General features: G+C 38.6%; 4 protein-coding genes across 5 annotated transcripts in view; all 4 read left to right on the top strand.

Annotated features, from left to right (window-relative positions):
* Positions 1-2,994: 2,994 nt before the first annotated feature.
* LOC115686101 (rust resistance kinase Lr10-like) overlaps positions 2,995-25,555 on the top strand; it is a 35,438-nt gene continuing 12,877 nt past the window's right edge. The window contains exon 1 of one of the 2 annotated variants that reach the window (XM_056304185.1): positions 2,995-3,300. In XM_056304185.1, the coding sequence (XP_056160160.1) occupies positions 3,170-3,300 (131 nt within the window). In that variant the 5' untranslated portion in view covers positions 2,995-3,169. The remainder of the gene's footprint in view (positions 3,301-25,555) is intronic. The other variant, XM_056304188.1, reaches the window with a different exon arrangement.
* Positions 3,294-22,753, top strand: LOC115665762 (rust resistance kinase Lr10-like). Its single transcript, XM_056304189.1, has 3 exons — positions 3,294-4,264; positions 21,162-21,212; positions 21,282-22,753. The coding sequence occupies exons 1-3, from the start codon at positions 3,502-3,504 to the stop codon at positions 22,433-22,435; spliced, it is 1,968 nt and encodes a 655-aa protein (XP_056160164.1). The 5' UTR covers positions 3,294-3,501; the 3' UTR covers positions 22,436-22,753.
* LOC115667973 (rust resistance kinase Lr10-like) lies at positions 4,278-6,486 on the top strand. Its single transcript, XM_056304190.1, has 2 exons — positions 4,278-5,108; positions 5,178-6,486. The coding sequence occupies exons 1-2, from the start codon at positions 4,913-4,915 to the stop codon at positions 6,329-6,331; spliced, it is 1,350 nt and encodes a 449-aa protein (XP_056160165.1). The 5' UTR covers positions 4,278-4,912; the 3' UTR covers positions 6,332-6,486.
* LOC130135335 (uncharacterized) lies at positions 19,497-21,080 on the top strand. Its single transcript, XM_056304191.1, has one exon. The coding sequence runs from the start codon at positions 19,522-19,524 to the stop codon at positions 20,413-20,415; it is 894 nt and encodes a 297-aa protein (XP_056160166.1). The 5' UTR covers positions 19,497-19,521; the 3' UTR covers positions 20,416-21,080.

Genomic DNA, 25,555 nt, shown 5'->3' on the forward strand with positions numbered 1-25,555 from the left:
TGACCAGCGACCTTCAATGAACAAAGCCTTAGAAATGCTTGAAAGAAGATATCAATAAACTACAAATCTGTTCGAAACTGCATATCTATTCCCCAGATCTGGCAGTTAACATTCTTGGAATGGAAAGGGAAATGAAACTTTTTTCCTTTTGAAAGCATGCGAAATGTGGGTGTCTAATATAATTGTCCGAGGCTAATCCTGAGGACTTTTCCATACTGATCCGATTATACGCAAATGGTCTGAGGATAGGACATCCTTGAAGTGCGAGTTTTCGTGGAAAAATGAGTTGTTGGATAAAAATTTTAAGAGCAAATAAAAAGGAGTTGCAAGACGAAAGTTGCAGGTTCGATTTCTCTCGTCGGCTTCAGGAAACCTAGGTTAGTCTGTGATGGGCGTGTCTAGGCTTAGGTGTATTGTTGATTTTGAGCTCCTCCATTAGCACTCAAATGGGCAATTGGTGCTCTATTGACACCTTAACGTTATAGTCGAGGGTGAGGCAGATCCCAAACTATCTAAACCTTTTTGTATTTTCGAAAAATCGATCGGGTGTTATTAGTTTAGTTCCACGCATGGAAGTATCAATATTAATAGATAGGTTATAGTCACATTAGATACTAACTTTCACAAATTAGTATTAAGATACTAGTGGGCTTTCTCTTCGAATTTATAAAAGATTTTTGATAATTGGCTCTCCTTGTGAAATAGATATTGACACTTGAACCACGTAATCTATTTTTTGGCATTAGACTTAAATTACATGACAGTTATTTTTCAAGTTATTTCACAACAGGTGGTGAGCTAGGTCGGCGATGCGGCGGCGTGGCTAGGTGTGACGGATGCGCAACCGTTGCTGGTGGTTTGCCTATGATCGTGACTCATGCGGTGAAGAAAGAACATATTGTGGAAGAAGAAGAGAGAAATTAAAAAAAAGGAAAAATTACCAAAAAAGTTTTAAACCTATTGCAATTGTGCTAATCCAGTCCTAAATCTTTTAATTTAGCCAATTTAGTTCTATACCTTTTGATAATTTGCCAATTCAGTTCATTCGATCAATTTTAGCAAGAAATTGCTGACGTGAATGTAGGTCATTTTACGCGATGGAGTTGGCACAAACTTGGACAATGTTTATAATTTTTAAAAAATTATGATTTTTTTTTTATTTTTTCCCTTTTTTATTTTCTGCATTTTCATTATGACGACCTCGCTGGATTTGGTGAGGTCGTGCCTCACCCAACCACCGGCAAACAATCACCATTGCAGAAAAGTAACCCAGATACCAAACAAGAAGTTAAATGCAAAAAGGGCAAACTTTGAGTCCGCTTGCACCTGCTGCAAATTGATGCAAAACCCTAGAGCAGCCCCTCTCTTGGGCACAGCTTCAATCGATCCGTGACGACCTTCTTTCTGTGAAGATTACTCCCTGACCACGAAATTGACAATGATCGGAGCACTGGCTGCTTCGATTTCAATGAAGAAGAACTCAGCCTCACCTGGAATCTCATGAATCTCTCGTCCTCGCCCATGATCGATGAGACTTGACCCTCCCCGGATCTAGTGAAGGTGAGCTTCGAGTAAGCCCACCCTAAGCCGAGGCCGACCTTGCAATATAGTAACAATGAAAACACAAAAAAGAGAACAAAATTCATAAAATTTAAAAAATTATAAAAATTGTTTATGTTAGTGTCAATGGTGCTTCGCACGACGGCTAGCATTCCAGTCAATGATTTTCGGCCAAAATTGATTGGATGGACTGAATTTGTAAATTGTCAAAATGTTTAGAATTAAGTTAGCAAAATTGAAAGATTTAAGACTGATATAATTATAATAGGTTTACTATTTTTTTAGTAATTTTCCAAAAAAAACGAAGAAGTAAATAAGAAGAAAATGGTGTATCAGAAGGAAGCAATGGGGAGAGAGGGGGAGAGATGGATTTGGCTGTTGATGCGATGCGGACCCAACAATCAAGTGGAGAGAGGGAAAGAAACGCGGCGATAAGAGATCAAAGAGAGATCATATGTGAATTAAGATCTTTTGAATTTTCAATGGGTGTAAATGTCGTAGATCCGCTGTAACTGCAGGTGATCTTTCAATTTTCTCTACTTCAGCCATTTATTACGTTGACTGACTTGGGCTTTTCTACGGTGCAAGGCGACTCCAAGTCTCCAATCAAACAAGGATCATCCATTCCGTCTCTTTTAAATTTGCTTTAAAGAGACCTTACATTTTGCCGTATCAAAATGTCTGGAATGCCAGAGGACCCTTTTTATCACTAAGAAGACCCCTCGACAAACATCCCTACTCCAAGTTCATGACCAGAACCGCAAAATCAAGTCAAACTCCAAAGCGGCAACAAAATCTATATAGACAGACGAACCAGATGATTATTCTCGAATTCAATATCTTCAAGCAGTAGACCCTGACAAAGTAATTGCCCACCGATCCACCCCAATCAATCGCAAAACTGAGCTTCAGGCTGATGAGAGGGACATGATTTTTCCTCTCAATTCCACACCTATGTACCTTGCCTCATTCGTTATTCTAGATTTTAATTTTTGATATTCTTTCTCAAAACTTTACATCAAATTTTACTATGACCGTGGGGCGGTGAAGAAAGAAGATGGAGAAGAAGGGAGGAGGAAAGAACGAAGAAGAAACTAAGAAGAAGATGGTGTATCGGAAAGAAGTGACGGGGAGGGAGGGAGAGAGATGGATTTCTTTGTCGACAGGATGTGGACCAACCGATCAAGTGGAGAGGGGAAGAAAGATCAACACGACACCAATAATGGAACCTCAGTTTGGGTCCAGCTCTTTTAATTTCTTGACTTTGCATCCGTTTGTTCCGTTGATGCTCTGTCGGGTCCTACTCGCTACTCCCGTAACATTCTCGACTTGATTGATTTTGTTTTATTGATTGTTCATATCCTTGTTGATCCTCGTCCACATATGAAGCACACCAAGTTTTCATTGCTCACGGGCTGAGTGGGACATGATTTTTCCTCTCAACTCCACGCCTATGTACCTTGCCTCATTCGTTATTCTAGATTTTAATTTTTGATTTTCTTTCTCAAAACTTTACATCAAATTTTACTATGACCGTGGGGCGATGAAGAAAGAAGATGGAGAAGAAGAAGGGAGGAGGAAAGAACGAAGAAGAAACTAAGAAGAAAAGATGGTCTATCAGAAAGAAGAGCTGGGGAGGAGGGAGAGAGATGGATTTCTTCGTCGATGGGATGTGGAGAGAGTGGAAGAAACGCGGAGAAGAAAGACCAACACAACACTAGTAATGGAACCTCGTTTTGGGTCCACCTCCTTTAATTTCTTGACTTTCCAGCCATTTTTTCTGTTGACTGACTTGGGCTTTTCTATATAGGACGAGGCAACTCCCAAGTCTCCAGGCAAACAAGGATCGTCCAATCTCTTCATATCTTTTTATATTGCGCCTCCTCCACACCCACCAGCAATTCTTTACCAATTTCTCTTTGCCCAAAGACAAACAGAGGCATGATGAGTGCTCTCGGCTCCATGAATATCTGTCAAGTGTTGCTACTCACTCTTGTTCTATTTCTAGCTATGACTAGCAGTGTTGAGCCGAGTAATCAACAGTGCACTTCGTTTTGTGGTAATATTCGAAATATAAGTTATCCGTTTCGACTGAAGAGCGATCCAAAAGGATGCAGTGTCTCGAAATTTGAGCTGGCTTGTGAAGATAATCGCATTGTTCTGTACTTGCTTGATGACCGATACTATGTGCAGTCTATCGATTATAACAGTTACGAAATCACATTGGTTGACGACGGGCTGCAAAAGGATAACTGCTCGTCTCTCCCTCGTCATTCATTGTTTGGGTATAGGTACATTACCACTTACTATCAAAATGATTCATACAGCATGTACGGCCAAAGTATATTGGTTATTGTGAACTGCTCAAAGCCGGTTAGCTCTCCATTCTACATCTCTACCGATTTATGCATTAAGGGGTCGTACTCTTCCAACACACCATCGAATTGGAACTTGTATGCTGTGGTCGAACCTATAGCATCGGATGTTAGGGATTTTTGTACCATTCACAGTTGGACGTGGGTACCCAAATGGGAGGTTCCGAGCAGCTCCTACAACTACGAGCGAATCCATAACATCATGGCCAATGGATTTATTCTCACCTTTTATTCTACTTCATCGATGGACACTTTCTTTTGCTATTTTGATCTCTATCACATGATCTGGACAACTCAGGCTTTTTGCGGCTTCAAGGGCTACCGCTTCGGTAAGTTTCGGTTGGCAATCAAATTTTACGAAAATTTTGCATGATTCTGAGCATTCTTTCGCTTGCTACCTTCTCTTCAAAACTGGAAAATGAAAGATATATTTAAAATCCAAGAAAATTATGACAAAATTTACGTGTTAGTATATGTCAACATTTGTGTATTTGAAAGGTTTTGGAAGCTTTGCGTTACATATTAAAATCAAATTGTTGGAGTTGCAAGATGGGCAAAAAAGGAAAAAAAAAAGTGACAGTAGAAGTCATCCTAAACAGACTCATTTGCACATATAAATGTGCCTAGATTACAATTCCTTTCCACATAAAAGCTAGAACTCCCTATGCGAAAAAAACATGGTTTATCGTGCTAGCAGCCACACGACTAGTTATTTTTTTTTGGCATAGAGTTCGAATTATCTTATTTTCCTAATTAGTTCCTTAATTAGTCACTTATCTAATAATTTGAAGGACACTCGTTAGCAAATTCCTTAAAAGGTTGTATTCATATATCAATAAGAGGAAATAAATTATTGATTAAAAAAGGAAATCACTATTTCTCTATATTCGTTGACCGCTAACAAAGCAAATGGAGTTACTTGTATCATCTATCATCCATATGAGACGAAGAAGCGTATTATTTCCATTGATTTGCAGATGCACAAATCCCACTTTCTCAATTTCTTTTGCACAAAATTGAACTTATACAAAGAAATTTGCTACTACTCTGTGTCCTCGAGAGTTTTGTTTTCCAAACTTCTTTTCCTTCAAGTCCTTATCACGTCATTCATTCCTTCCGCAGGTGACGGGGCAATTGCATTTTCTATATTCTGGAATGTTACGTTTCTACTAGGTAAGCCGTACTGATTTGTTTTCACAAAAAATAAAGAAAATATATTCTAACCTATCAAAATTCCTTCAGTGTATTTCTGTGTAGCGAAATTTGCAATCGGGATGCCATTTGTTGTGGTATTTCTAATCTACAACTACCGAAGAAGGCACTTAGCAATGGACAAGAACATTGAAGAATTTTTGCAAGCTCAGAACAATTTCTTACCCATAAGGTACTCTTACTCGAATAGTAAGAAGATCACTAGGAATTTCAAGCACAAACTAGGTGAAGGGGGGTATGGTTCTGTGTACAAAGGAACGCTCAGAAGCGGCAATGAAGTGGCGGTCAAGATTTTGAAGCAGTCCAAGGCCCATGGCCAAGATTTTATCAGTGAAGTGGCTACTATTGGAAGAATTCATCATGTTAATATAGTGCAACTTGTTGGTTTTTGCTTTGAAGGCTCAAAACAAGCTCTCGTGTATGATCTCATGTCAAATGGATCTTTGGATAAGCACATTTTCACTGATGAAGATGACAAGTCTCTTGATTACAAAAAAATATATGAGATCACTCTTGGGGTGGCGAGGGGGATTGAATACTTACATCGTGGGTGTGACATGCAAATACTACACTTTGATATCAAGCCTCACAACATTCTTTTAGACCAAAATTTCACTCCAAAAGTTTCCGACTTTGGACTAGCGAGACTTTATCCTACTGATCATAACATAGTCTCATTGACTGCTGCAAGAGGAACCTTGGGATATATGGCGCCTGAGTTGTTCTACAAAAACATTGGCGGTGTATCTTATAAAGCGGATGTCTATAGCTTCGGGATGCTGCTCATGGAAATGGCAGGTAGAAGGAAGAATATAAATGCAAATGCAGAACGCTCAAGCCAAATTTATTTTCCCTTGTGGGTGTATGACAAAGTCCATGAAGGAGAAACAGTTGAAATAGAAGAAGTTGAAGAAGAGGAAAGGATGGTGAGGAAAAAGATGATCATAGTTGCACTTTGGTGTATCCAATTAAACCCTGACCATCGGCCTCCAATGAGCAAAGTCCTAGAGATGCTTGAAGGAGATATTGGTAAACTTCAAATGCCTCCAAAACCACTTATTTACCCGCCAGATGAGCCAGTGAACAATGATAAAGCTGAGATGGAACTAGAAACATTCTCAACTTCATCAAGTGCTCAAATAATTTCTGCTAGTTTTCCTTTTGGAGATAGCGATATTGTTTAGAGAATCATGCACGGTTTGATTGGAATAGTGTTGCGTATTTTGTTATATGTCCTGATAATCTAGTATTATGTTGGGAGGGACTTGGGCTAATTTAGCTCCACAGGGATTATTTTCGAGATTGTCCTTTTCTAGCTCTAAGGTTAATGTTGTGTTATTCTATTTCATAGGGTTGTACTCTCTTTCATCCTCCTTCTCAGAGGACAAACAAATTGGTAAGAAAGTAAGGACAAAAACGGTGGGAAAAGTGACTAACATAGAGAATTTTCCTTCGTCATTACATGATTTAGGGTAATCCCAATTAAAATGCTAATAAAAACTTGTGATCTCGCTACTTGAGGTGCTATTACCAGCCTATGCCTTTCTTGCTGATTTCAACTATGGAAATAAATTTCAGAGAAGACATCTATGTATATGTTTTACAAAGTAGACACCATCTATCTATGTAAAAACAACTTTTATGAAAAATGGAAATGAAGATCTTGGATGAAACAAGTCTGTGTAGTTTATACTTGAAAGACCTCATATTCTGTTTAAGAGTAACATGAAATTACTGACGAGTAACAAGATCGCAAAACTACAATTTCCTCTTAAAAATCATGACTCGACTATGGTGATTCAATTGGCGGGTTTGTAGAACTTCCGAGTATTTTAATGAAACTTCATCAACCTGGCTTGTATACTCGACATCAGCCACGGAGGGAAGGGAGAGGCGCCCCCTTCCCCAATTTCTTTTCTTATAAGTACTATATAGATATAAGAAAAAAATAAATGTCTGCTATATAAAAATTAATCTCATCTTGAGTTTATTGCTCCAACCTTTTTTTTTTTGAAAAAACTCTACAAATTCCATGTCAGTTTGCTTTGGGTAAATTGCAATATGTTGTATTCAATGGGCAAATATGTAAAATTACAAAGATGTAATCTGATGACATAGTGTCATCTTACTTTATCTGTATTGACAATTCTATTTTATTATCTTTTTCTTCGTACTATTTTAATCTAAGAAATTGTGATTTTCAATGAACACTATATATAGGTTTTGGATGCAAAATGGGTACTTGTTTAGGTATATCTTTCCATTTTAGAAACAATTTAAATAGGGATGAAGCGGACATTACTTAATTGAATGTTTTAGTGGAAAAGGTATAGCTTTAAAATATATATATTTTTACATAATTATCACCAAGAATCATAAAAAAAAAGTATTCTCTTGCCCTTATACTTGTTTAGATTCCTATAAAGAATCGAGAACAAAATTTACAAAATTTTGGATTATACTTGTATTTTTTTAAACTCATTGTACAGAAGAAAATTAGCAATTTAGTCTTAAACTTATTATACAAATGCCAATTCAATCATAAATTATTTATTTTTATCAATATAATTTTAAATGTTTTTACGAAATTCGATATTGTCATTCCAACCAATTGCAGGCAAAATCCGCAAATGTGGCTCCGGCATGTGGAAGAAATAACGGACAATGACGTCCTTTTGCAGATTTTACGGAATTTTCTGATTTATTTATTTCTTTTTTACTTTTTTCCTTTTTTTTTTTTTCTCTTTTCTATATTTTTTCTGCGCTACTGTTCATCTTCTTCCTTGCGCGTTCTTCTTCAATAAATCTACTTTTGCGTTAAAAAGACTAGGGGTATCAATGGGTCGGGTCGGATTTTCATGATACCCGACCCGATCCAAATATTGGACATATGTGTTCGACTCGACCCGAGACAAGACCCGAACAAGATAAAGCTACACGATCGGGCCGGATTATGTCGGGTCGGGGCGGGTTGGGTTTTGTGTTTCAAACAATGAATTCAGAGATAGAGATAAAGAGAGAGAGACGCCATTGTTGCGGATCCCGAATTCATCATCTTCCCAGCAGCACCCCGCGCACCACCGCCCCAGCCTAAGTGATTCAACCGCCGCTGCGGCATCGCCACCTTCTGAGCCCGCCGTCCCGACATCGTTGTTACCGCAGTAGGAGGACTCCGTGTCGACGACGAGCCCACCGCCGCCGCCGCAGGTGTGCTCGAGTTTGGAATGGAGGGCATCGGCTTCAGCCTCGTTGTCCTGGGCAAGGCCTCGCCAGATGCGGTTCTCCGACAACAGGGACTTCACTTGCTCTCAGAGGAGGCGATTCAATTGCCCCATCTTCGCAATCTCTTGGTCTTTTTCCTTGATTTTTTTGGCCAGCTCCTGCGTCTGTAAAGAAGTCAAGAACAAAGTTGTCAGGGTTTTGCTTTTGGAAATCCCAGAACCAAGTCATAAACCCTAATCAGTCCATCAAAAACTTGTCGAAACAACATAAACTGACGACGACGACGACGAGGACGACAAGAAAAGGTAAAATTTGAAAAAGGAAAGGAGGAAAGAAGGGTCGTTACATACATGTTGGGAAATCAAAGGGTCGATCTCCGATTCGTGCCCGCGAGACGGCGACGCCTTGGTCATCTTGCGAGGATCGTGAGTCGCCGAGAAGCGATCGCCGCTCAAGAGGTCGTCGCCGATGGCGTCTCTGGACCGCTTGCGATGGTGGTTCCCAGGTACAGAGACGGCGGCGGCGGCATTGTTATCGCCGGTCGATGATTTCGCTGTGCATAACTCGAGGATGATGCGGTATTTCCGGAGGTGCGCGACGGCCGCGAGATCTGGTCGGGCAGCGTGGTCTCCGGCAGAAGGATGAAATCCTCCACCGCCTAGCTAGGGTAGAAACAGGTCGTCTCGTTGGTGAGCTTGAGGACGCCGCGGCCGTTGATCTTGGCGAGGCCGCTGAGGGTGATGTTGCCGGCGGCGGCGGCGCGGCGGAACTCGGGGAAGAAGAAGTCGGCGGTAGGGTCCTGGGGAGGATGGATCTTAATGGTTTTGGTTATTGTTTGGGTTGGCTTATCGTTTGGATTGGGCCTGGGTACCTAAGCCCAATAAATCCAAACAATATTCAATTCTTTTTATTGTTACACAAACAAGTTAAGACTCAACCAGACCCAATAAGAAAATTTCGTGTTTGGATCGGGTCGAGTCGGGTCGGGTCACGTTTGAGCGGGTTCTTTTGACATCCCTAAAAGAGACCATACATTTTGCCGTATCAAAATATCTGGAATGCCAGAGGACCCTCCTTATCACTAAGAAGATCCCTCGACAAACATCTCTACTCCAAATTCGTGACAAGAACCGCAAGGAACTTCAAACCTAAATCAAGTCAAACTCCGAAGCAGCAACAAAATCCATACAGACAGACGGACCAGATGATTCTTCTCGAATTCAATATCTTCAAGCAGAAGACCTTGACGAAGTAATCGTTCTCCGAACCGCCCCGATCAATCGCAAAACTGAGCTTCAACGAATGATGACGAGATACGGTGCGATTCTAGAACACACAAAGCACGCATCGCAGGCACGAAGAATCAGCAAGATAAAACAAAATTTGGTGAGCTGTTACGAAATCAACAGAGCAAGAGTTTGAGAAGCTAACTCGCTTGTCCAAAGGCCAAGAGTGTTAGAGCAGAGAATTGATGGCTAAATCGGATGAGCACCCAAAGAAGAAGATGAACAGCTGCGGGGAAATGGATAGAAAATAAAAAGAAAGAAAGAAATAAAACAGAAATTTCAGAAAATTTACTCAAAACAATGCCGTTTCGCTTAACTTTTTCCGCACCAGTTTTTATTATGCCACGTAAAACAATCGGAGATAATTGGACCGTTATGTCAATATTTTCAGGCATAAATTGTTCGAAAAAATGATATAATAAAATTCAAAATATTTAAAATTAAATTGGTATATATAATACGTTTTGAACTGTTTTGGTAATTTTTTCATCTAAATAATATAACTTCACTCAAAATTCTCAAGTAAAAATAAAAAATAGACTCCATATTTCGTCAAAAGTTTCACTCGCCGTCGATCTAAATCTTGGCTTGGTCATTACTCACATCAATTAAACTATGATCGTTTCCCGGTGAGCCCTACCAACTTTTGGTTTTGGTGACTTTGAAGTCTCCTGAGATTACCTCCAAAGATATTAGTCCATGATAATGTTCAAATCTTTTGCTCTAGCGTCTTCTTGAGAAATTTCTTCAATAATAATAGCATAGAGTGGATAATTCTTTAAATTTCTTAACTTTTATTTTCCTTCAAATTGAATGTGTGCAATCATTAATAATCAAAATCCATTCCATTCTTAATTCACATGAATTCACTTCGATTCAAGATCTGCACATATTCTTAAGATGGCTTCCGTGTCATCTTGAAAAAAAAGAAAACAAATTAACATCATAAATATTTCAAAAATATGAAAACCTTATTTATCTAAGAAAACTTCTCCAAAAATATGAAACGATGTTATGTCGATAGCTAATGATAAGGGTCGTCAATTAAGATGATATCTTGCTAGAAAGAAATGAAGATGCTATGTTGGGTCCTATTCGCTATTAGTATAACATTCTCGACTCCATTGATTTTGTTTTATCGATTGTTCATATTCTTGTTGATGGTCCACCACATATGAAGCCCCAAGTTTCCATTGCTCACAAGCTGAGAGGGACATGATTTTTCCTCTCAATTCCACACCTATGTACCTTGTGTCATTCGTTTTTCTAGTTTTTAATTCTTGATACTCTTCCTCAAAACTTTACATCAAATTTTACTATGATCGCGGGGCCATGAAGAAAGAAGAGGGAGAAGAAGAAGAAGGGAGGAGGAAAGAACGAAGAAGAAATTAAGAAGAAAGATGGTGTATCAGAAGGAAGTGATGGAGAGGGAGGGAGAGAGAGAGAGAGGGAGGGAGGGAGAAAGAGATGGATTTCTTTGTCGATGGGATGTGGACCCGACGATCACGTGGAGAGTGTGGAAGAAACGCGGAGAGAGAGGATAAAGAAGGACCAATGTGAGATGACATGATTGACATCTTTTGAATTCTTGGGTGTAAATTTTCCAGATGCACTGTATATGTAATGATTAATGGGGGGGTCTCCAATAGGGATGGCCACCGGCCGTGCACAAGACAAGACTCCACTAATAATGGAACCTCAGTTTGGGTCCCCCTTTTTAATTTCTTGACTTGCATCCGTTTAGTACGTTGACTGACTTGGGCTTTCCACTGTCGTAACACTCCTGTGTAGACCAGAACCTGCCGGCAAGATCTGTACATAGGTTTGTTGAACAATAAAGGGTGGTCGAGAAAAAGATGTAGAAGCTCGTATTCGCATATATCTATGTCGTTTATGAATCGGGTGCATCGATGCCACCACTACTTATTGAGTTCTTCCATCACTAGCACTGATATGTCTCCCTCTTAATGGCGCTAAAATTTTCCTGCGAACATTCTACCTGATGCATGGGATTCTTCCATGAGCCTTGAGTAAAAATTTGAACCAAATAATGATGGATGTGGCTCTGGTTTGGAATCTGAATGGCTCCTACGGCCATTCACACGGAGATAGTGCTAAAGCGCAAAAGAATAAGCAGTTCCAACTCTCAAAATCATACACATGTTCGGGCTCAAAAAATCTACAACGCAGAGAATCAAGGATTCTGTTTTCACGATCCGTCGAAGACTCATCTACCGAAAGAGTTTCTCAGATCTCGAAAGGAGTTTCGTGCCGGCACTATTCTTCCAATCTATAGCTCACATCGCCACAATAGCGGCAGTGGTTCACCGTTTCCCATTGTGCATGTTTCCTCAAATGCTCAAGCAAACCTAAACAAAGGATGAAAGGTAGCGTATAGCATTGATGTAGTAATATAACTAATATATCAATTACCTGGATTTCGAGAGTTATTAATGATGAATAAATATCTATAAAAAAACAACTTCGCACTCAAGTTTCTTGAGCTTTAATTATGTAATTAGAATTGCTTTAGTTATATATATTGGGGATAGCGTTATTTTGCCTTTTTCAATTGAACGCAATCAAATTTATATCGGGAAAATTATCAAAAAAGCTCTAAACTTATTGTACGGATATCAATTTAGTTTTAAACCTTTTTAATTTGGCCAATTTAGTTCTAAACTATTTAACGATTTGCCAATATAGTCATTCTGGCCAAAATTGGCCACAAATATTGACGTGGACGCCGGGTGTGGTTGACATTAACAAATTTTGCATTTTTATAAAATTTTCTTTTAAAAAGAAGAAAAAAGGAAAAAAAAAGAAAAAAAATTGCAGAAATTGTTCACGTCAGCGTCGGACATGCCACGTGGGATGGCCGGCGTCTATGTCAAAATTTGCTTAAAGGATTACATTGACAAATTATCAAATGATTTAGGATTGAACGAATTTGAAGTTTAGGACTAAATTCGCAGCCAAAATTCCCTGCATGATGATTTGTGCGTGTTTTCTATAATGGGCTGCGCCCAAAAACAAAAACTGATCAAATGAAAATAATTAAGTTTTTTTTTTGGGGCCAGAAAACCAATAACTTATATTTGTGCAATCAATAATCATCAAAATCCATTCCATTCTTAATTCACATGAATTCACTTCGATTCAGGATCTGCACATATTCTTAAGATGGCTTCCGTGTCATCTTGAAAAAAAAAAGAAAACCCATTAACATCATAAATATTTCAAAAATATGGAAACCTTACTTATCTAAGAAAACTCCTCCAAAAATATGAAACGATGTTATGCCGACATCTAATGATAAGGGTTATCAATTAAGATGATATCATGCCCGAAAGAAATGGAGATGCTATGTTGGGTCCTATTCGCTACTACTGTAACATTCTCAACTCTATTGATTTTGTTTTATCGGTTGTTCACACTCTTGTTGATGCTCCACCACATATGAAGACCCAACTTTTCATTGCTCACAAGCTGAGAGGGACATGATTTTTCCTCTCAATTCCCACCAATGTACCTTGCGTCATTCGTTTTTCTAGTTTTTAATTCTTGATACTCTTCCTCAAAACTTTACATCAAATTTTACTATGATCGCGGGGCGGTGAAGAAAGAAGAGGGAGAAGAAGAAGAAGAAGGGAGGAGGAAAGAACGAAAGAGAAATTAAGAAGAAAGATAATGTATCAGAAGGAAGTGTTGGAGAGAGAGAGACAGAGAGACAGAGAGATGGATTTCTTTGTTGGTGGGATGTGGACCAGACGATCATGTGGAGAGAGAGGAGAAAGAAGGATCGATGTGAGAAGACATCTTTTGAATTCTTGGATGTAAATTTTCCAGATGCACTGTACGTGTAATGATTAATGGATGGCCACCGGCCGTGCACAAGACAAGACTCCACTAATAATGGAACCTCAGTTTGGGTCCCCCTCTTTAATTTCTTGACTTGCATCCGTTTATTACGTTGACTGACTTGGGCTTTCCACTGTCGTAACACTCCTGTGTAGACCAGAACCTGCCGGCAAGATCTGTACATAGGTTTGTTGAACAATAAAGGATGGTCGAGGAAAGGATGTAGATGCTCGTATTCGCATATATCTATGTCGTTTATGAATCAGGTGCATCGATGCCACCACTACTTATTGAGTTCTTCCATCACTAGCACTGATATGTCTCCCTCTTAACGGCGCTGAAATTTTCCTGCGGACATTCTACCTGATGCATGGGATTCTTCCATGAGCCTTGAGTAAAAATTTGAACCAAATAATGATGGATGTGGCTCTGGTTTGGAATCTGAATGGCTCCTACGGCCATTCACACAGAGACAGTGCTAAAGCGCATAAGAATAAGGAGTTCAACTCTCAAAATCATACATATGTTCGAGCTCTAAAAATCTACGACGCAGAGAATCAAGGGTTCTATCTTCACGATCCGTCCAAGACTCTCATCTACCGAAAGATTTTCTTAGATCTCGGAAGGAGTTTCATGCTGACACTATACTTCCAATCTATAGCTCACATTGCCACAATAGCAGCGGTGGTTCACCGTTTTCCATTATGCATGTTTCCTCAATTGCTCAAGCAAACCTAGACAAAATGATCAAAGGTAGCGTATGGCATCGATGTAGTAATATAACTAATATATAAATTACTTGGATTTCAAGAGTTATTAACGATGAATAAATATATATAAAAAAACAACTTTGCACTCAAGTTTCTTGAGCATTAATTATGTAATTAGAATTGCTTTAGTTAGATATGTTGGGGATAGCGTTATTTTGCCTTTTTCAATTGAACACAATCAAATTTATATCGGGAAGATTACAAAAAAAACTCTAAACTTATTATACGGATGCCAATTTAGTCTTAAATCTTTTCAATTTGGCCAATTTAATCCTAAACTATTTAACTATTTGCCAATATAGTCATTCCGGCCAAAATTGGCCAAAAATAGCATTTTTATAAAATTTTCTTTTTAAAAGAAGAAGAAAAGAAGAAAAATGGAAAAAGAAAAAAGAAAAAGTTTGCACAAATTGTTCATGTCAGTGTCGGCCGCACTACGTGGGACAGCCGACGTCTACGTTAATAATTTCTAGCCAAAATTTGCTGGAAGGATTATATTGATAATTTGTCAAATGGTTTAGGACTGAACGAATTTAAAGTTTAGGACTAAATTTACTGCCGAAATTCCTTGCATGATGATTTGCGTGTGTTTTCTATAATGGGCTGCGCCCAAAAACAAAAACTGATCAAATGAAAATAATTAAGTTTTTTTTTTGGGCCAGAAAACCAATAACTTATATTTGTGCAATTTCAGAACAAAGGAGTTCTCATAGGGCCGGGGGAGGGTGGTAGATCTAGCATCGTGGGCAAGCTATTAGCTCTTTGGGCTTTGACCACCCGATCCACAACTCTATTGGGCTCTCTGTTAATATGGGCCAGGGCCCAGTTTAAGATGACGAAAAGCCTGAAGAAGAGATTGGGCTTCGGTGATAACCGCAGGAATCTCCCAAGTGATCTTATGCTGAGTTCAAGAGGCAGCGACAGATCAGTTCTTGATTGTGAGAGGGCTAATTCCAAAAGAAAAAAAGCACCAACTTTACCTTGAGCGATAATTATGCCCCGGACTTTTTTTTTGTCTCAATAAAAAGCATAAAATTTTACTCGAGTCCCAAATTTGGCCCCCTGTGATGTGAAATTTTCAAATTGTTCGGGGTAGATTTGAGATTTAAGTGAAAGTTGGTCTTTTTTGTTTTGGAATTGGGCTGATTTTCTGAAGCTGGATTGCGTTCACAAATTTCTTCTTTATGATTGAAAGTGCTGCTTTTCTGACCAAAAAAAAAGAAAGAAAAAAATTTGTGCAATTTATGCTGAAATCTTCTGCAGTATAAGAAATTAGATTTCAGAATTCTCATTTAGACTAAAACAAAGCCATCGAAAACAACACAAAAAAGAATTGTGTACCACATGAAACTTTGTCCCACAATCAATCATCACATTACCATCATGACCAGAAGAGCTAATCCAGCTTCTGCAAACTCAATGAGCATCCATGTCCCCAACATACTAGGAATCTTAATTCATGGCCGAGCAACCTCAAGTCCAACTGAGCTTGGCGGCATGATGCCTCAAACTAGGAGCCAAAAACCGAGCAAATGCGCGACTTGCGATCCCTCCAGCAGCTGAGGGTACTCTTGGCTGCTTCTACTTCACGCGCTCTGATGTCAAAGAGCTACAGGGGCTCGAAATTCAGCAAGCATTCGGATTCACTTTTGAATAACAACATTTTCTCCTTTTCTCACTCTCGTGATTCATGAGCAAAATTGCAACTTGAAGCCACACTACATCAGAATTCAGATGTTGACAGGGAAGCCCCATTCCTACTCTTCGTCACCAATTCGACCAGAAGGTGGTGCGTATATCGCCCGTGAAGAAAGGCTACCACAGAGGAAAGTTCATTGCAACGTCTGCTTTCTATTTTTGCATTTCCTTAAACTTCCATAGCTTGTAAATAAACGAGGACTGCTTGGGGCATAACCAACACCCCTTGATCAATCTGCTGCTGATAAAATCATCTGAGATAGTGCGATTGATAGATTAATCACTCAGATCCTAAGTGTGCCGCTAAATGCAATACGCGTAACCGAGCAGAGAGTAGATCAGTCCTAGAAAGCAGATGCACCAGCATATGGCTGCCTGCTATTCCAAAACATCAAAGCACAGAGAAAGGGCCAAACCTGAAGATAACAAAATCATCTGTGCAGGTTCTTTTCCTAGCTAATAAGTCAACACACTAGTAGTGACCAGTCAACGAATCCCCTCGAACTCATCTTCTCACACTATCAACTGGATATTATCAATGTGCAATGTCTCTACAAAGAGGCGATGAAAATTGAGTCTTTCAAATTAGAAACAAATATACAATTCAAGAAAATAGACAGAAAAAAGGAGAATTAAATGCGTGGAATTCTCTTCGTCATCGCACCGACATTCGTCGACAAAATTTTCTTGAATCGAATGATCTTCGCATTTGCAAAGCGAAAAATGGAAATTAAAAAAGAATGGAAAAATCAATCAGATTGAGAGCCCATTGGCCCAAAACCAAATTGTGCAAGCCTGGGCCACGACGATCCAAGATCAACACCAATCTTGCCCAAGTCAAATTCAATCCTTTGATATTAAACCTCACAATATCCTTCTAGACAGAGAATTATACTCCCAAAGAATCCGACTTTGGACTTGCAAAACTTCAACTCTCAAACCACGACACTGTCCAACGAGAGAAACTTTTCGATGTACGATGTCTGAGTTGTTCTACAAGAGCGTTGGTGGCATCTCTCATCCACAGTTTTGCCGCTTTGCTAAAGAAAATGACTGGAAGAATGATAACATAAATGCGATATTAGAAGGTTCGAGCCAAATTCGTTTCCCGTTGTGGCACATGACCGAGTCAATGACGGGAGGAACTTCGCAAGGGGTGAGGAGGATGATCGGAGTTGCAATTTGGAGCATATACAATCGGATCTTGACCATCGACCTTCAATGAGCAAAGCCTTAAAAAATGCTTGAAGGGACATAATGATGAGCTACAAATCTCTTCGAAACTGCTTATCTATCCCCCACATTGGCAGTTAACAATCTCGGAATGGAAATAGAAACAAAAATTGATTTTTTTCTTCTCTAATGCATACGAAATGTCGGCGTCTAATATAATTGTCCGAGGAGGACTTTTATCTATACTGATCCGATTATACGCAAGTGGTCGGAGGATAGGACATCCTTGAAGCGTGAGACGAAAGTTTTCAAGGAAAAAGGAGTTGTTGGGTAAAAATCTTAAGAGCAAATAATGGAAAACAAAATTGTTTGATAATATGCCTCAAAACTAACTATTGGATATGGCTATTAGTTTGGTAGTTGGTCGAGTGGTTTATAATTTGATTTGCGAGACGAAAGTTGTAGGTTCGATTTCTCTCGTCGGCCTCTGGAAACCTAGGTTAGATTGTGATGGAGGTTAGATTGTGATGGATGTGTCTCGGCTTAGTTGCATCGTCGATCTTGAGCTCCCCATTGGCACTCGACAGGCCCATCAGTTGGTGCGCTTATTGACACCTTAACTTGAACATTCTGACCAAGGGTGAGGTAGATCCCAACTCTGTCCAAACTCTTTTTGTATTTTTGAAAAACCTATTGGGTGTTATTAGTTCAGTTTCACGCATAGGAGTTTCAATATTAATAGATAGGTTATAGTCACAATAGATACTAACTTTCACAAATTATGATTAAGATGCTAATGGGTTTTCGCTTTATGAGTTATCTTTGCATTCATAAAAGATTTCTTGGCTGCTAGTTCTTCCTGCAGAGTAGATACTGTCACTCAGATTGAATCATGTAATCTTATTTTGACGTTAAGACTTAAATTACATAGCCCGTTAGTTTTCAAGTTATTGCATGATTAATGGCTAGCAAGGTCGGCGATGCAGCAGTGGCAGCATGGCTAGGTGCGACGGATGCGCGGCTGGTGCTGGTGGTTTGCCTATGATCGTGATTCGTGCGGTGAAGAAAGAAGATGTTGAAGAGAAGTAAAAAACGAAGAAGAAAATAAGAAGACAGTGTATCAGAAGGAAGCGATGGGGAGAGAGGGAGAGAGATGGATTTGTTTGTTGGATGCGATGTGGACCCAACAATCAAGTGGAGAGAGTGGAAGAAACGCGGAGATAAGAGGACAAAGAGAGATCACATGTGAATTAAGATCTTTTGAATTTTCAATATTCTCGACTTCATGCGTTTACTACGTTGACTGACTTGGGCTTTTCTACGGTACAAGGCGACTCCAAAGTCTCCAATCGAAGAAGGATCATCCAGTCACTTTTCAATCTTCTTGTATAGTGCCTCTCCTCCACACACACCAACCAAAACTTATGAATTTTTTTTCCCTTTTTTATTTTATGCTTTTTCATTGTGACGATCTGGCCATATTGGCAAGGTCGTGCCTTGCCCAGCCACTGGCAAACGATCCCCATTGCAGAAAAGTAACCCAAATACCAAAACAACGAGTTAAATGCGAAAAGGGCAAACTTTGAGTCCGCTTGCACTTGCTGCGAATTGATGCAAAACACTAGAGCAGCCCCTCTCTTGGGCACAACTTCGATTCGATGAGTGACGACCCTCTTGCCGTGAAGATTACTCCTTGACCACGAAATCAACGACGATCTGAGCACTGGCTGCTTCGATTTGAATGAAGAAGAACTCAGTCTCAGTTGGAATCTCACGAATCTCTCGTCCTTGCCCATGGCCAATGAGGCTCGACCCTCGCCAAATCCAGTGTAGAGGCCGACCTTGCTGGACATAATGAAAACACAGAAAAAAAGAGAAAAAAATTCATAAAATCTTTAAAAATTATAAAAATTGTCCACATTAGCGCTGGCGGCGCCTCGTAGGATGGCTAGTGTTCACGTTAGCGATTTTCGGCCAAAATTGACCGGATGGACTTTAGCAAATTGTCAAAAGGTTTAGAATTAAATTGGCCAAAAAAATTTTGTCAAAAAAAATTGATCAAATTGAAAATTTTATGAGTGAATTGGTATAATTGTAATAAGTTTATGATTTTTTTGATAATTTAAAAAAAAACGAAAAAGTAAAAAAAAGAAGAAAATGGTGTATCAGGAAGTGATGGGGAGAGTGCGAGACAGATGGGATTTGGTTGTCGATGCGATGCGGGACCCAACAATCAAGTGGAGAGAGGGGAAGAAACATGGCGATAAGAGGACAAAGAGAGATCATATGTGAATTAAGATCTTTTGAATTTCCAATGGGTGTAAATGTCATATATCCGCTGTAGTCTCTTTTCAATCTTTTTATATGGCGCCTCTCCTCCACACACACACCCCAAGCAATTCTTTACCAATTTCTCTTTGCCCAAAGACAAACAGAAACATGATTACTGCTCTCAGCTCCACGAATATCTGTCAAGTGTTGCTGCTCGTTCTTGTTCTATTCCAAGCGACGACTAGCAATGCTGGATCAAGTAATCCGCGATGTGTTGCTTCATCCTGTGGCGATATTGGCAATATAAGTCATCCGTTTCGACTGAAGAGTGATCTAAAGGAATGCGGTGACCCAAAGAGCGAGCTGATTTGTGAAGATAATCGCACTGTTCTATATTTTCATGGTGGCCGATTCTTTGTGCGATCTATCGATTATTCCGCCCAACAATTCAAATTGGTCGATGACGGGCTGCAAAAGGATAACTGCTCATCTCTACCCCATCACTCTGAGGTGCTGTATAACTTCAGGTACGACGTGGTTGGTAGCAGTACATCAGTCATTGTAAACTGCTCAAAGTCGGTTAGTTCTCCATTTTACATCTCTACCAATTCATGCGTTGATGGGTCCTATTCTTCCAACACATCATCATCTTGGAATTTGTATGCTTTGCTCAATCCAGAAGCGTCAGATGTTCGGAATTTTTGCACCATTAGCAGGTGGACGTGGGTATCACCTAATTTTGGCCCTTTTGAGACGATTAATATTAGTTCCTACAACTACGAGCTAATCCATAACATCATGGCCGATGGATTTACTCTCTACTTTGGTGGATTTACTCCCTACTTTGGTTCTACTTCATCGAAGGGAACTTTCTTTTGCTATTTTGATATCTATAGCATCTGGACAGGTCAGGCTTCTTGCGAATTCCAGGGCTACCGCTTCGGTAAGCTTCGGTTGGCAATCAAATTTTACGACAATTTTGCATGATTCTGAACATTCTTTTGCTTGCTACCTTCTCTTCAAAACTGGAAAATGAAAGATATATTTAAAATCCAAGAAAATTATGACAAAATTTACGTGTTAGTATATGGCAACATTTGTGTATTTGAAAGGTTTCGAGAGCTTTGCATTACATATTAAAATCAAATTGTTGGAGTTGCAAGATGGGCAAAAAAAAAAAAGTGACAGTAGAAGTCATCCTAAACAGACCCATTTGCACATATAAATGTGCCTAGATTACAATTCCTTTCCACATAAAAGCTAGAACTCCCTATGCGAAAAAAATGGTTTATTGTGCTAGCAGCCACATGACTAGTTTTTTTTTTTCTGTTGGCGTAGAGTTCAAATTATCTTATTTTCCTAATTAGTTCCTTAATTAGTCACTTATCTAATAATTTGAAGGACACTCGTTAGCAAATTCCTTAAAAAGTTGTATTCATATATCAATAAGAGGAAACAAATTATTGATTAAAATAGGAAATCGCTATTTCTCTATATTCATTGACCGCTAACAAAGCAAATGGAGTTACTTGTATCATCTATCATCTATGTGAGACGAAGAAGCGTATTATTTCCATTGATTTGCAGATGCACGCATCCCACTTTCTCATTTTCTTTTGCATAAAATTGAACTTATACAAAGAAGTTTGCTACTACTCTGTGTCCTCGAGAGTTTTGTTTTCCAAACTTCTTTTTCTTCAAGTCCTTATCACGTCATTCCATTCCTTCCACAGGTGTCAGGGATTTTGCAAATTATATATCCAGGAATGTTACGTCTCTACTAGGTAAGCCGAAATGATTTGTTTTCACAAAAATTAAAGAAAATATATTCTAACCTATCAAAATTCCCTCAGTGTATTTCTGTGCAGCGAAATTCGCAATCGGGATGCCATTTGTTGTGGTATTTCTAATCTACAACTACAGAAGAAGGCACTTAGCAATGGACAAGAACATTGAAGAATTTTTACAAGCTCAAAACAATTTCTTACCCATAAGGTACTCTTACTCGAATATTAAGAAGATCACCAGGAATTTCAAGCACAAACTAGGTGAAGGGGGGTATGGTTCTGTGTACAAAGGAACGCTCAGAAGCGGCAATGAAGTGGCCGTCAAGATTTTGAAGCAGTCCAAGGCCCATGGCCAAGATTTTATCAGTGAAGTGGCTACTATTGGAAGAATTCACCATGTTAATGTAGTGCAACTCGTTGGTTTTTGCTTTGAAGGCTCGAAACAAGCTCTCGTGTATGATCTCATGTCAAATGGATCTTTGGATAAGCACATTTTCACTGATGAAGATGATAAGTTTCTGGATTACAAAAAAATATATGAGATCGCTCTTGGGGTGGCGAGGGGGATTGAATACTTACATCGTGGGTGTGACATGCAAATACTACACTTTGATATCAAGCCTCACAACATTCTTTTAGACCAAAATTTCACTCCAAAAGTCTCTGACTTTGGACTAGCGAGACTTTATCCTACTGATCATAACATAGTCTCGTTGACTGCTGCAAGAGGAACTTTGGGATATATGGCGCCTGAGTTGTTCTACAAAAACATTGGTGGTGTATCTTACAAAGCGGATGTCTATAGCTTCGGGATGTTGCTCATGGAAATGGCAAGTAGAAGGAAGAATATAAATGCAAATGCAGAACGCTCAAGCCAAATTTATTTTCCCTTGTGGGTGTATGACAAAGTCAATGAAGGAGAAACTGTTGAAATAGAAGAAGTTGAAGAAGAGGAAAGGATGGTGAGGAAAAAGATGATCATAGTTGCACTTTGGTGTATCCAATTAAACCCTGACCATCGGCCCCCAATGAGCAAAGTCCTAGAGATGCTTGAAGGAGATATCGGTAAACTTCAAATGCCTCCAAAACCGCTTATTTACCCGCCAGATGAGCCAGTCAATAGTGATAAAGCCGAGATGGAACTAGAAACATTTTCAGCTTCATCAAGCACACAAATAATTTCTGCTAGTTTTCCTTTTGGAGATAGCGATATTGTTTAGAGAATCATGCACAGTTTGATAAGAATAGCATTGTGTATTTTGTTATATGCCGATAATCTAGTATTATGTCGGGAGGGACTTGGGCTAATTTAGCTCCACAGGGATTACTTTCGAGATTGTCCTTTCCTAGCTCTAAGGTTAATGTTGTGTTATTGTATTTCATAGGGTTGTACTCTCTTTCATCCTTCTTCTCAGAGGACAAACAAATTGGCAAGAGAGTAAGGACAAAAACGGTGGGAAAAGTGACTAACATAGAGAATTTTCCTTCGTCATTACATGATTTAGGGTAATCCCAATTAAAATGCTAATAATAACTTGTGATCTCGCTACTTGAGGTGCTATTACCAGCCTATGACTTTCTTGCTGATTTCAACTATGGAAATAATTTTCAGAGAAGACATCTATGTATACGTTTTACAAAGTGGACACCATCTGTCTATGTAGAAACAACTTTTATAAAAAATGGAAATGAAGATCTTGAATGAAACAAGTCTGTGTAATTTATACTTGAAAGACCTCATATTCTGTTTAAGAATAACATGAAATTACTGACGAGCAATAAGATCGCAAAACTACAATTTCCTCGTAAAAATTATGACTCTACTACGGTGATTCAATTGGCGGGTTTGTAGAACTTCAGAGTACTTTAATGAAACTTCATCAACCTGGCTTGTATACTCGACACCGGCCACGGAGGGAAGGGAGAGGCGCCCCCTTCCCCAATTTCTTTTCTTTTAAGTATTATATAGATATAAGAAAAAATAAATGTCTGCTACATAAAAGTTAATCTCGTCTTGAGTTTAATGCTCCAACCTTTTTTTTTTTTTGAAAAAACTCTATCAAATTCCATGTCAGTTTGCTTTGGGTAAATTGCAATATGTTGTATTCAATGGGCAAATATGTAAACTTACAAAGATGTAATCTGATGACATAGTGTCATCTTACTTTATATGTATTGACAAGTCTATTTTATTATCTTTTTCTTCGTACTATTTTAATCTAAGAAATTGTGATTTTCAATGAACACTTTATATAGGTTTTGGATGCAAAATAGGTACTTGTTTAGGTATATCTTTTCATTTTAGAAACAATTTAAATAGGGATGAAGCCGACATTACTTAATTGAATGTTTTAATGGAAAAGGTATAGCTTTAAAATATATATTTTTACATAATTATCACAAAGAATCATAAAAAAAGTACTCTCTTGCCCTTATACTTGTTTATATTTCTATGAAGAATCGAGAACAAATTCTACAAAATTTCGGATTATACATGTATTTTCTTAAACTCATTGTATAGAAGAAAATTAGTAATTCAATCATAAATTTATTATACGAATATCAATTCAATCATGAATTATTTATTTTTACCTAGCCTAAATATTTTCACGAAATCCTCTATAGTCATTCCAACTTATTGCAGGCAGAATCCGCAAACGTGGCTCCGGCACGTGGAAGAAATAACGGACAATGACGTCCTTTTGCAGATTTTACGGAATTTTCTGATTTATTTATTTCTTTTTTACTTTATTTCCTTCTTTTTTTTCTCTTTTCTATATTTTTTCTGCGCTGCTGTTCATCTTCTTCCTTACGCGTCCTTCTTCAGTGAATCTACTTCTGCGTTAAAGAGACCATACATTTTGCCGTATCAAAATGTCTGGAATGCCGGAGGACCCACCTTATCACTAAGAAGATCCCTCGACAAACATCTCTACTCCAAATTCGTGACAAGAACCGCAAGGAACTTCAAACCTAAATCAAGTCAAACTCCGAAGCAGCAACAAAATCCATACAGGCAGACCGACCAGATGATTCTTCTCGAATTCAATATCTTCAAGCAGAAGACCTTGACGAAGTAATCGTTCTCCGACCCGCCCCGATCAATCGCAAAACTGAGGGTCGGCGAATGATGACGAGATACGGTGCGATTCTAGAACACACAAAGCACGCATCGCGGGCACGAATCAGCCCGATGAAACAAAATTCGGTGAGCTGTTACGAAATCAACAGAGCAAGAGTTTGAGAAGCTAACTCGCTTGTCCAAAGGCCAAGAGTGTTAGAGGAGAGAATTAATGGCTAAGTCGGATGAGCACCCAAAGAAGAAGATGAACAGTTGCGGGGAAATGGATAGAAAATAAAAAGAAAGGCCAAAAAAGAAATTTCAGAAAATTTACTCAAAAAAATGCCGTTTCACTTAACTTTTTCCACGCCAGTTTCCATTATGCCACGTAAAACAACCGGAGGTGGCTAGACCTTTGTGTCAATATTTTCAGGCGTAAATTGACGAGAAAAATGATATAATAAAATTGAAAAAATTTGGAATTAAATTGATATATATATAATAAGTTTTGAACTGTTTTGATAATTTTTTCATCTAAATAATATAACTTCACTCAAAATTCTCAAGTAAAAATAAAAAATAGACTCCATATTTCGCCAAAAGTTTCACTCACCGTCGATCAAATCTTGGCTTGGTCATTACTTTCTTGAATAAAACAGCCAAAGGTCACATCAATTAAACTATGATCGTTCCCGGTGAGCCCTACCAACTTTTGTTTTCGGTGACTTTGAAGTCTCCTGAGATTACCTCCAAAGATATTAGTCAATGATAAAGTTCAAATCTTTTGCTCTAGCGTCTTCTTGAGAAATTTCTTCAATAATAATAGCATAGAGTGGATAATTCTTTAAATTTCTTAACTTTTATTTTCCTTCAAATTGAATGTGTGCAATCATTAATAATCAAAATCCATTCCATTCTTAATTCACATTAATTCACTTCGATTCAAGATCTGCACATATTCTTAAGATGGCTTCCATGTCATCTTGAAAAAAAAAGAAAACCAATTAACATCATAAATATGAAAAAATATGAAAAACTTACTTATTTAAGAAAACTTTTCAAAAAATATGAAACGATGTCATGTCGATAGCTAATGATAATGGTTGTCAATTAAGATGATATCTTGCTAGAAAGAAATGGAGATGCTCTGTTGGGTCCTATTCGCTATTACTATAACATTCTCGACTCCATTGATTTTGTTTTATCGATTGTTCATATTCTTGTTGATGGTCCACCACATATGAAGACCCAAGTTTCCATTGCTCACAAGCTGAGAGGG

Source organism: Syzygium oleosum, unplaced genomic scaffold (genome assembly GCF_021117445.2).
Source record: "Syzygium oleosum isolate NSW1041296 unplaced genomic scaffold, Sole_v2.1 Sole_v2.31, whole genome shotgun sequence".
NCBI classification, from domain to species: domain Eukaryota; kingdom Viridiplantae; phylum Streptophyta; class Magnoliopsida; order Myrtales; family Myrtaceae; genus Syzygium; species Syzygium oleosum.

What these genes read in the sequence shown, in the direction of transcription:
- LOC130135335 (XM_056304191.1), top strand. Translation starts at nt 19,522, where the DNA reads ATGGCGCCTCTCCTCCACACACACACCCCAAGCAATTCTTTACCAATT.
- LOC115667973 (XM_056304190.1), top strand. Translation starts at nt 4,913, where the DNA reads ATGCACAAATCCCACTTTCTCAATTTCTTTTGCACAAAATTGAACTTA. An exon ending in GAATGTTACGTTTCTACTAG is followed by an intron (nt 5,109 to 5,177) that starts GTAAGCCGTACT and finishes AAATTCCTTCAG; the next exon opens with TGTATTTCTGTGTAGCGAAA.
- LOC115665762 (XM_056304189.1), top strand. Translation starts at nt 3,502, where the DNA reads ATGATGAGTGCTCTCGGCTCCATGAATATCTGTCAAGTGTTGCTACTC. An exon ending in CTTCAAGGGCTACCGCTTCG is followed by an intron (nt 4,265 to 21,161) that starts GTAAGTTTCGGT and finishes TTCCTTCCACAG; the next exon opens with GTGTCAGGGATTTTGCAAAT. An exon ending in GAATGTTACGTCTCTACTAG is followed by an intron (nt 21,213 to 21,281) that starts GTAAGCCGAAAT and finishes AAATTCCCTCAG; the next exon opens with TGTATTTCTGTGCAGCGAAA.